The sequence below is a fragment of the Fistularia commersonii genome, chromosome 2, assembly GCF_037954325.1.
Source record: "Fistularia commersonii isolate RoL2024-O1a breed Wild chromosome 2, RoL_Fcom_v1.0, whole genome shotgun sequence".
Classification (NCBI taxonomy): domain Eukaryota; kingdom Metazoa; phylum Chordata; class Actinopteri; order Syngnathiformes; family Fistulariidae; genus Fistularia; species Fistularia commersonii.
The window spans coordinates 2010211-2022370 of NC_141285.1; the positions used below are offsets into that span (position 1 = coordinate 2010211).

Sequence of the window (12160 nt, forward strand, 5' to 3'; positions counted from 1 at the left end):
GCTTCAACAGTCAAAGCCCCCTTCTTTCAGTCCTAAACGTTTGCCTTTACCTTTCTATCGTCCTCTTCTCTGCCTACAGATGCGCAACAGAACTGCTGCAAAAGGCGCACCAGAAGCTGCATTTCCTCAGGATACTTAGAAGAACAACCTCACCGAGGAGCTGCTCGTGTCCCTTTATTGCTGCACAGTAACAGAGAGGAAGGCACCGCAAAAGCCGTCCAAAAAATGATCATTCATCCTGGTCCTCAGGAGAGATCCATCCCACCCCGACCAGCGCAAGGACGCGGTTTAGGACGATCAAGGCAAAAATAAATCGTTTTTTTTTTGCTCAATCGCATTAAATTCAGCACAACCTACTTGAACATCACATAATAAACCCTTTTTTTCCCCTTTTACACATTTTAACATCTTCATTTTTACTTTTTCTCTCTACATATTTATTCTTCTAGATGTTATTAATATTTTTTGTCTAATACCGTTCAACCAGATTGTTGTTTTGTTGTTTGCTTGTTTTTTTTTACTGTTTATACAATTTCCTACTATTATTTATTATTGTTATAAGAATAAGAATAAGAATTAGAACAACTTTATTTATGCCGAAGGAAATTGTTGTGCCAGAGTTTCAAGTAAAACATAACAATAATAGATAATAGTGGGAAGGAGGGAGAATAAGAAATACAATTAAAATATAAAGTGTCAAAGTTAAGGCTATGAAGTGTTTTAAGGTCTTAAAAAGTACAAAGATATTCCCTTCGGCTGAAGGAAGAGGAATATGTTTTACTTGAAACTCCGGCACAACAATTTCCTTTGGCATAAATAAAGTTGTTCTTATTCTTATTGTTGTGCCTTGTCCTGCTTTTTTAAAGTTATTTGTGTCTCTTTCTTGTTGTTTGATTCCAGCGAACCTGAGAACTGCCATCTCTAAATTTCGTCAATGAAAGTCTTGAATCCTTAATCCCGAATCCTTGAATCCTCTGAAACCCGACCGTAGCGGTACTGTATTGCGCGGCCTCGGGGCTTCACTACCTGCAAAACTAAAAAAAAAAAAAAAAAAAAAGATGATAATGTTGATTTGTTTTGAAATGTTTGCAGAAAATTACTTGGGGGGGGGGGGAACATGTTCTGTTGATGTATCTCCAGCAAACATGGAGAATCAGCGATAATAACAAAAAAATATAGTCGCACAAATGATTCGCATTTAAAAAAAACAAGCCCACAACGGATTTGAGATTAACACTTTAATGACACTCCGTTCCATGGAACACAATAATGCGACCTGTTACCAGGACGATGCCCAACATTTAGCATTTTCTCATACAAAGTGGTATTGATTTTTTTAATTTTAAAAGGAAAAACTCCCGTTTCCTGCGTGTGGTGTGATTATTTCACTCGTTCATTCGCTATGAATGAATTAATGTTGGAACCAGCTGATTTTGATTTTGACAGGCGCGATTTAGTCGCCTGTCAATCACAGGGTTCGGCAATGGAGACATCAGAATGTTTACTTTCTCGTTTCACTTTTAATTAAACCCTACTTTCATGAATAAATAACCTATTTTGATAGTATTCTATTTAAAGCTCTCTTGGACATATGAGTTAATTCACAAAGCCGTGAGTTTAAGTTCTATGTCAAAATAAAATACATGAAATACCAATAAGATATTATAGCCAATTGAAACAGCATTTGTTTGAAAAAGGTTTCATGATCACGTCGTTACTATTTTAGAATTATTGTAAAGAAAATCGCAAAATACAAATAATGCGATCAGAGATTCACCTGTTACAAAGGTCAATTTTGTAGTCTGCCCTTAAAATGTTATTAAGTTTTAAAGTAGTTCAGATTGAACATCGGTTGTGAGTAATAATCCATTTTAGGAGTGGCATTGGATAAATAATTTTGATCTGAAAGGTTTGATGCCCTTGAGGTCTTGTCCATCAACTGTAATTATTTATCATTATTATTATTAATAATTATTTTATAATTTTAGCTATTTTTATTCGGGTTAGGGTTATTATTTTTTTATATATTATTTATTAGTTTAATTTAATTGTCTTTCTCTGCTGAACTGTAGCAACATTTACGATTATACTTAAAATTTCGCTTTGCATAATTTACAGATTTACGCATTCATGTTTTTTTCTGCTTTGAACAAACCAGAACATTGACAACAACTCCTTGTTTGCTGCACCATTTACAAAAAGTTCTGGGCGACACAAGTAACGGTTTATCGAGGCGTCAAATACCAGTATCGAGACATATTTTTTTTTAACGCACAAGTAGATGACTGATATTGCTATGTCAGTTTGAGTATAAGAACAAAAATATTGCGTGGCAGGTTGGGGAAACATCCCGCCGAATATTTTTGAATCAATCTTAAGCCCGGCGAAAACCGGCCAATACTTTATGTGACTGTGCAGCTTCGTTTGCTCCGGGTGGATGAGAAGACATCTGGATGCAGAGGCAGTGGGCGGCAGCTGGAATGCTTTTCCATGAATATCGAACCACTCACAAACAAGCGGGATGTTAGCTCATGTTCGTCGTTTTCCACGCGATTCTCATTTTCAGGTGATTCCATCTTCAACGGTCCTCCTGGTCAGTTGGGTTCTATTTGAGGCTGAGGCTATGATTAGCCGCGTTAGCTCCAGATCGCGGCGCTTGGGGTAGCATCGGTCAGTCCACGGCGGTGGTGCTGCGGGTGCAGCAGGCGAAAGCCGGTATGGAGCCCATCATTTTGCTCTTCTCTCTCTGACAGCCGCTGAAATGGGAGGTGGTGGTGTTTTGGCGGGATAGCTTAGCAGCACGGCTGGCCGTCTCCCTGATTTGCAGTTCCAGGTGTCTCTGGATGGCCAGACCCAGTTCCTCGGGGTCCACGGAGGCACCGTAAACCTCCCACGTCATCCCCTCCGCGTCCCACTTCACCTCTTTCACCGGCGATTTAGCGGCGACTCCCGGCCTCTGCGTTCCGTCAGCGTCGCGGTGCAACGTCTGGTCGCAGCCGCCGCCGTCGTTCCCGCTCTCCTCAGCCACGCAGATTTGAGGGAACACGTGGGGCGTGGGACCCTGGACCGTCTGCACCCCGACGTCACGTAGCTCCTTGCGGGCGGTCATCGTCCCCGTGTCCCGGGTCGGAGTTCGGACATTGGCGAGCGGGCAGCCGCAGCACTCCTGTCCGATCCAGGAACAGCCGAGGTTGCAGCCGTGCAGAAGGTGTTTGGCGTCCAGGCCCGTCTCGCTCACGGAGGATATGAGGCGAGGCAGGGTCAGGTGATTTTCAGATGAAGTCGGGGAAACGACGCGCTGGACGCCGCAGCTCGGCCCTACCGCGGCGCGGGGCAACATCTGGGAGGGGATGGGGAAGGGTTGGGGGTGGCAGTACGCGGCGAAGGTGTCCTCAAAGTTAGCGTGAGGAAGATCGGGGCCGTAGCAGAGTGAGTTGTCCCATTTCGGGATAACCTTTTCTTCCAGGCAAGCACACCGGCCCTGAGGATGAGGAGACGGGCCCTCGACGACGGCGGCTCCAGGATACACAGTGGTGGCAACGCCGCAAGGATGCAGCTTCACGGGTTGCTTGCAAGGGAGTGCGGAGCGGCTTTCCACTTCTTGTAGGCTCTTCTCATCCGCATGGCAAACGGGTGCAAGGGTCTCCGAAGGCGCGGAGGCAACTCCTGATAAGTCGGAGAGGCCGCAGGGGACGGGGAGGCCCCTCGTGCTTTCCTGCTGATGTGAAGTCTTGTCCGGCACAAAGCAGGAGCAGGTGGAAGTGCTGGGCGGGACACAGTTTTTAGCGGGGCTTGGATTGTGTACGCTAAGATTTCCGCAGGCCCCCTGACCGCCCTTGTTGGTTTCTTTGGCAAGACAAGACCCCGAATCGTCTTTCCTGATGTCGCCGAAGCCCTCTTTTAAGGCGGCCATCCCCGTTTCGGAGTTGTCGAGGGCGGCGAGGAGAGGCGCGACGGTCGGGGTGGAATCCGGGGAACCGGCTCCTTCCAGAAGGTGCAGCTCAGACATGGGATGTCCAGCCTCTGCCATGGATGACCTTCAAGAACAAACACAGGGGATGTTTTCACCTCATCAGTTCAAGGGGAAAAAACATGAAGACTTCACACCTGCGAGTTCACGTTTGATTCCAACCATCAAGTATAACCATACATTTCGCTCCAGAGAAAATACAGTTATCATATTTCATTTTTTCTCCTGAGACATTTTGCCAAAATGATTGTCCAAATCGAACTGCTACCTTTCAAATGAGGTGTTTGACAATGGATGTGATTATTTAGAAGTGAAACTGTTGGGATCCGGGGTTATCGGTCTTTGCAGTTCTTCACCAGAGGCTCTCGTCCAGCGGCTGCCGTGCAGGAGGATGGACTCCAGCAGGTGTCCTTTGCAGGAGGTTAAGAGGAGCCTGCTGCCAGATCTTCAATGCCAGATTGCTGGTCTAGAGTGGGTATCTCCAGACGGAACCCCCTGGATTCTATTCATCTCCTCCAGGTGGATCCTCATCATCTCCAAATTCTTCGTCCCCGAGCCCAAAATTCCATGTTTGACCTTTCCTTGTGAATGACTCGTACCCAAGTCCAGAACTCTACGTCCGACCTTTCCTGAAACTCCCGCGACTCAGATCGCCTTTCCTTGCAAGTTCCTAGTTCCTGATACTCCACAGCTCTGATCGCCTTTCCTCGCAACTTCCTGAGACTCACGGAACTCTGATCAACTCTCCTTGCAAGTTCCTTGTTCCCGAGTCCAGAATTCTACACCTTGCCTTTCCTTGCAAATTCCTTGTTCCTGAAACTCCCGCAATTCCGATCGCCTTTCCTCGCAAGTTCCTGAAACTTCCGCAACTCTGATCGGCTCTCCTTGCAAGTTCCTGAGACTCTCGCAACTCTGATAGCCTTTCTTTGCAAGTTCCTGAAACTCCCGCCACTCTGATCAACTCTCCTTGCAAGTTCCTTGTACCCGAGTCCAGAAATCTACATCTTGCCTTTCCTCGCAAGTTCCTAGTTCCTGATACTCCTGCAACTCCAATTACCGTTTCTTGCAATTTCCTCGTTCTCGAGTCCAGAATTCTACATCTTGCCTATCCTTGGAAATTCCTTGTTCCTGAAACTCCCGCAATTCTGATCGCCTTTCCTTGCAAGTTCCTCGTTCTCGAGTCCAGAATTCTACATCTTGCTTTTCCTCGCAAGTGTCTTGTTCCTGAGACTCCAACGACTTCGATCACCTCTCCTCACAAGTTCCTGAGACTCCGAGGCAACCTGGATCCAGCACAGTTCACTTCCCTTGTAAATAAACCCCTTAAAACTCCTTACCACCCGAGACTGTTCTTGCATTTGGGCCGGATACCCTCCGAAAATCATTACAAAAACAGACCGAGCAGATGGGTAGCCTAAATTGAATGATTTGAAAACCAAACCGAAAAATAACTGACAAAATCCATCATTGTTTTTAAGCACTCAAGCGGATAGCTATTTACGTATCTAATGTCGATGTAAATGCTACTGTAGCTCGTTGCGGCTAGCTAGCATTAATAGAAATGGACTAGCGTTGACTCGGTGGCACCTTCGGTGTTTTGTCATCTGGATCAGACACGGTTTCTGATTTTGCTGTTTGGTTGGATGTGGAAACTGCCCTGAGATTTCCGGTGCAAGTTTGACAAGAACGTAGCACAGCAAAGGACCAAAATCTGGACCAGATACTACAAATACAGGCGTAGCGGTTTTCACTAGCAGGGTTTTTACATGACACTACTCTGTTATGAATTACATGTCACGGGAACCCCGGGGTGAACAAGTAAGTTATGATATAAAACTGAACAAAAGAAATCAATTATATAAGAATAAGGAACCCCTCCTTAAAGTGACATTATTTAGTTTTACTGAGCTCCCTCTGCTGGCTAGCTTTATAGCCCGCGTCTTTGCGGAAAATTAGCAGAGTACAATTTATATACATGTTTAAAGGTAAAAACATGTACTCTTTCTTTTAAGGAAACCTTCATATTTGAGCTTCTGGACCCACAGTTATGTTAATGTGGACATAAATTTGTTAACAGCTGATGTTGAGCCGAGAAACACTGCTAAGAAGTGTGTCAGGGGTACGAGGAGATAGAAGAACATCAGCCAGAATGAAAGAAAAGGTGTACAAGACAGTGGTGAGACCAGCCATGATGTTTGGACTAGAAACTGTTACAATGACCAAAAGACAGGAAGCAGAGCTGGAGGTTGCAGAGCTGAAGATGCTGAGGTTCTCTTTGGGAGTGACCAGGATGGAGAGGATCAGGAATGAGTCTATCAGAGGAGCAGCACATGTTAGATGTTTTGGAGAGAAGGTCAGAGATGGTTGGGTCATGGACAGAGGAGGGACACTGAGTACATCGGTCGACTGATGATGGAATTGGACGTCTAGATCAGGGGTCGGGAACCTATGGCTCGCGAGCCAGATGTGGCTCTTTTGACGACTGCCTCTGGCTCTTTGAAAATTTCTTAACAGAAAAATTAATCAATAATTTTACGAATAATGTTACTTTAGTAAAAAAAAAAAAAAAAAATGACAGGAAAAGCCATCACAATAAAAAAAAAATCCACACACATTTTAATCTTCAGATATTTTCAACCGCAACTTTTCGCGCCGGCACGCAACAAAGAGCCAATCCTTTCTGTACTCCGGTGTGCGGGAGGGTCCGATAACCTAAAAGTCTAATTTTAGTGGATAATTTACAACAGCCTGCACACGTCACTTTGAGGCCAAGAAGTAATATTCCCTCGTTTTTGGTTAGCTTGTTTATGCAGAGTGAACCCTTCTAACCGAGAAGATGACGAAATACCGTATGTTTCAGCAGGAATGGACGGAAGAATTCGCCTTCGTGGAGAGAGCGGGTCGTGCAGTGTGTCTTTTATGCAATGATAAATTTTCATCGATGAAACGTTCAAATATAAAGCGACACTTTGACACACGCCGTGCCACATTTGCAGAGAAATATCCAGCGGGGGACGACAAAAAGGAGGCCTGTCGAGAACGAGTGTCCAGAGTGCAGCTGGTCAGCAGCAGCAGCTCCGTGTCTGGGCCAAACAAGGTGGTTGCAATTCGTCCAGCTTTGCTGCTTCTTTAACCCTCTCAGGCTCAAATTAAGTTGTGGCGTAATTAGCTAAGTAGCATTTAGCTGTCGCAAATCTGCAACATCTGCCTGGAGAGGGTTAACAACTGTGAGAAGCGAGAAAGCCGTTTACAGATGGCGAAGACGCCAAATCATTCACGCTTGATGTGGCCGACGAGCTTTTTGACGACTTTTAAGGATAAAGACGAGATAATCAAACGGATAAAAGATATGCCTTTCTCAGCAAGAACTGTACACGATCATTATGACGTCAAATCGAGTGGAGAAACAACAGGTGAATGACAGAAATGCAGCGAAGTATTTCAGTAGTTTTCGGACATGTGGGTAAATAAGCAGAGTTGGCAAGTAAACACAAATGGACAGAAAAAAACTTGTTATAATGTTGACAATGGACAGTCGTTCTCGCACCTAGAAAACATGAAGACGAACCTGCGGTCACGTTTAGTAGCATTATAATCAAGAAGCACTTTTCTTGTTATTAAGTTACTTTGTTATAGCAAAGTATGTTGTTCAAAATACATTCAATCTTATTGTACTCTAAAATTGTTGGTCTTTCTCTTCCATTTCGCTGTTTTTGGTATTAAAATATACATATGGCTCTCTTAGGATCAGATTTTAAAATAAGTGGGTTTTTTGGCTCTCTCAGTCAAAAAGGTTCCCGACCCCTGGTTTAGAGGAAGACCAAAGAGAAGATTCGTGGACGTCGTGAGAGAGGATATGAAGGTAGTTGGTGGCAGAGAGGAGGATCCAGAGAATAGGGTTGGATGGAGAAGGTGGATTTGCTGTGGCGACACCTGAAGGGAAAAGCCCAAAGGAGAAGAAGAAGAAGAAGATGTTGAGATTCGATTGATTAATACTTTAAAAGAAATCGCATAAAATGATGGGAAAGAAAGACCATGTTTAAGATGGATTCCAGCCAAGACCCCTGAAGGGAAAAACCCGAGGGACAAGAAGAAGATTTTAACCTTGAATATTAATTGTTTAAAATGTGAAACTACCATTTTACAGTCAGCTTTCCAGATATTATATAAGGATTGTGTGTGTGTGTGTGTGTGTGTGTGTGTGTGGCTACAGTTTTCAGACCAGTGCAGGACAGAAAGCGCAGAGAGTGGGCACGTGCACGTGTCTCCTTCATCTCCGTGTTTTGACAATCCAATCTGGAAAGTGAAGGAAGCTACATTTACTGAGCGGCTCAGAAATTCAATCCATTTCTGTTCTCTTGTAAGTTAGCGAACCGTCGATACTCTGACATCATGTTGAAAATGAAAATTATAATCTGAAAAACATGAAATGATTTTTTTTTTTTTTTTTTTTTTGTCAGGGGGGGGTCAAAGGTCATTCAAAACCCGAAAACTATTTAATCCTTTTTTTTTTTTTTTTTTAATTTCTTACCTTTTGTTCATGCAGCGAAAAGATTGCGACAAACAAACAACACAGCTGGGGATTAAAAGCCTTCGCCTCGTTCTAATCCCACGAACAAATACTCAGCGCTGATAATCTGAAACCGAAACACTTTTATTTTCCGCCTTTATCTCGGGGTACTGATTCGAAAAGTTGCAAGTTTGAGCCAAAAGTTTGAGCCGCCGGAACCTTTAAAAACGACAACAGATTGGGAAAAGATGAAGCTAAATAAAACATTTTCGCATCTCCTGGATGTTAAGGCTCATTTGAGAGGACGATCTTAGGTTTATGAACATGACAACCTGGGAGAAAATAAAAAAGGGGGGGGGGGAAATAATCCGATTAATTTGGAGTGGAAGGACTGAAAAGTCTAAAATGAAATGATAAATATGAACCTCGACCCCACAGAGGTGTTTTAATTTCTAAATGAATTGCATCAACAATGAAACGTGTGAATTCAGCTCATTTATGGAAGTGAATCAATCGGTTGTAAAATGTCCGTCCAGTGACGTGAAAAAGGAAATCGGATAAATACCGACATTCATACATTCGTTCAATAGGCCACAAATAGAGACGTTTAAATACTTTGGAATTCCACGAAGACTCGGGAAAAACATGCAAACTCTGCACAGAAAGGCTCCTCCTTGCCGGGATTCCGACCCGGCAGCTTTGTTGCCGCGAGGCTGAAAGAAAATATATTCAAAATTGCAAATGTGCAAATTAGAAGAAGAAGAACACTGATGGTGTTCAGATCAATCTTACTTTCAATCCCTCGGGTCAAGAATCGATAATAAAGATACGATGCAATGAAGAATTACGTTTTTATGTTGTTTTTTTGACGACAGATTTCTAATTTTGAATATTCAGTTGTTAATTATCTACACTGCACGTGTTAAACTCAAGGCCCGCGGGCCAAATGTGGCCCGCCATGTCATTTTTTTGTGGCCCGCGAGAACGTCTTAAAGGTCCGATTGTCTGAAGATAAATAAGTCAAACACGTGCATCGACCATAAACTACATTTCCCGCCATTCTTGCCGATCATGATGTGTATCAACATCAATGCTGATTTCAATGAGTGGAATTGAGAAATGAAAATGATCCCTAAATGTCCAGGAAGAGAAAAAAAATGCTGTTTCAAGAAAGATGAATACATGTTTGTGCTTCAAGGAGAAAAAGCGGTATGTCTTCTGCGTTATGAGGCAGCGTCGCTTGTCAAAGAGTTCAATCTACGTCGGTGTTTTGACACCAAACACGGAGCTAAGCATGCTAAAGTTAGCCTTACAGAAAAACAACAAATTGTCCAAGAATCAAAAGCCAAACGACGACGGCAGCAGAATATAGTCACAAAATCACCGCAGCAGTGAAAGCTAGCTTTGGAACGGAGCAACTAGTAAACATCTTTTTTTCCCATCTATGAAACAAAATATGTGACATTTTGGATTTGAATACATTCAGAGTTATTTAACATGAAAGAGTAGTTACATTATTACTGTTAGCGTACATGTGGCCCTTTGAGGGCAACCATGATGCCGATGTGGCCCCTCGAGTTTGACACTCCTGCTCTCTAGTGCTTCTCCTGCACTCTGGGTAAAGTAAAGTTGGGTTGCTGGAGGCGGTCGAGTGGCGGAATTCACCCTGGATCGCGGGTTCATTTCAGAGATAATATGGGCGTGATATTATACAATTCCAGCTACAGTGCAAAGAGAAGAGTACGTGAATTGTGTGTGAAAATAGGCTACGTTTCTGGCACTCGTTCCAGCTCCTGCGGCACCAGAGGGTCAAAACATGTAGGTCTTTCACCTTTGGGCCTCTTTTTGCACTGTGGGAACTTTTTGCAGGAACCGGGTCATTTCTTTGTGCTTTGAGGAACGTGGATCTCCAGTTGGTGGAACCATTCTAGCTCCTACCCCTAGGGAGAGTTCTTTCATGCTTCCATAGGAGCTCATGTGGTGCAGGTACTTACAACCCATAAGCCGTGGCCATTCCCGGATATTACTTTTGGATTTAAAAGTATCATGGTCACGAAGAGGTCTTCTGGCCTGCCTCACACGGAGGGGTTTCCAGGACTTCCAGAAGAACATCGACATTTAGGCCAAAACAGGCATATAGTTAGCTAAAGGCTAACGCAGTTCGTCACAATGCCGGGCGGCGCAGGGAGACGATACAAACATTTGACCGATATTCCACGGTGGAGTTTTCTGTGCTTCAGGTTCTTTGTGAAAAGGTTCCCCTGGGGGAGGCCGGTTCCTGGAACCGAATTTGAGCCGGACAGTTCCTAGAACTGTTCTGTCCGAAAGCGGATCCACAGAGTCCGTTTCTGTACGCAGAGCAGACCGAAGGAGCCGCCATCTGTTCGCCGACAAGCTTCCCTGCCACTCCCTGGACCGGGGCAAGATGTTTGTGTTGTCCTCCACAGTCTGGACCCTGGACTCTGGGATCCGGGGAGATCCCAACAGGGACTCGGACCCCCGGATCGCAGGGTCCGGGAAACTTCTCCGCCACCCTAAGGGTGACCACTTTTGAGCTTGAATATTTTCAGGTAAACTCCTGCTCATTCTTATGGAAATCTCGTGGCAACCGGACTTGAATTTCTTCCCTCGAAGGACATTTCAGCTCTTCTATCGTCGAATGTCTTCAATGGATGAAAATCAAGCCCGGTTGCAGCGAGAACAAGGTTTTTTCCGACAAGAATTAACGATAACGGAGACGCCGGACTGCGGGGATTTTGCGTAAACAACCACCAGGGTCAAAGTCGAACTCGAGTCTCCCGAACCGGATCGACGCCACCGGTCGTTGTGACAAAAACAGACAAAAACTCCAGTTTTACATAACAAACCGTCGCAACTTCTTCAAGGGAAGAAAATCCCGTCCAGCTGCCACGAGACCATTTGGACAAGAACGAACCGAGACCTGAATGACCGAGAGCCTCGGCAGGAAACTCCTGCTGGAACATCACGCTGTTTCTCACGGATTCATTGGGGATTTTGCCGGTTTTAGGGTCATGATCAGCCAATGAGAGGAAGGGGAAGCCTGGGAGGTACTGATTCATTCAAGTAGGTGCGGAAACACACACACACACACACACACACACACACACAGCCTGACTTTATGCGGCACGTACATGTGTGAACACACACACACACACACACACACACACACACATATCGGTACCTTTGGGTCGTGGCTGCTCCCTCCTGGCGCTCCGATCTTCTCTTCAGTCTCCTCGCATCCACAGGTGACTCCCCCTCCTCTCTTTCTATCTAACTCCACCCCCACCCCCAACACACACACACACACACACACACACACACACACGCCTCTTCCTCTAGGCAGATAAGAGACCTTGATAATCCTCCCCGGATTGCGAGGATGAAAAGGGAATTTTCCAATCCCTGCAGAGAAAGAGTGTGTTATTCGGAGGAAGAAGAAGAGGAGGAGGAGGTCTTGATCACCCTTCACCTGGTTAAACGCGGAGCAGGAAGTGAAGAAAACGACGCCTTGGTCTCCTCTTCACCTCCTCTCATCAGCCCCCCCCCCCTGACCGTTGCTATGGAAACTGCGACCAGTCAACCGGCTGGCGCGTTTGGATTTTCCTCTTCCTCCTCGCACACATCCAGCCCCCCTCCCTGCTCCAGCTCTTTTGTTTTTT

General features: G+C 44.9%; 1 protein-coding gene across 1 annotated transcript; it reads right to left on the reverse strand.

The window, feature by feature from the left end:
• Positions 1–1228: 1228 nt before the first annotated feature.
• LOC147236127 (uncharacterized) lies at positions 1229–12055 on the reverse strand. The gene is made up of 2 exons (XM_086163982.1): positions 11683–12055; positions 1229–4037 (listed from the first exon to the last, which is right to left on the reverse strand). Exon 2 carries the CDS (start codon positions 4028–4030, stop codon positions 2672–2674), a length of 1359 nt encoding a protein of 452 aa, XP_086020108.1. The 5' UTR covers positions 4031–4037; positions 11683–12055; the 3' UTR covers positions 1229–2671.
• Positions 12056–12160: the final 105 nt, after the last annotated feature.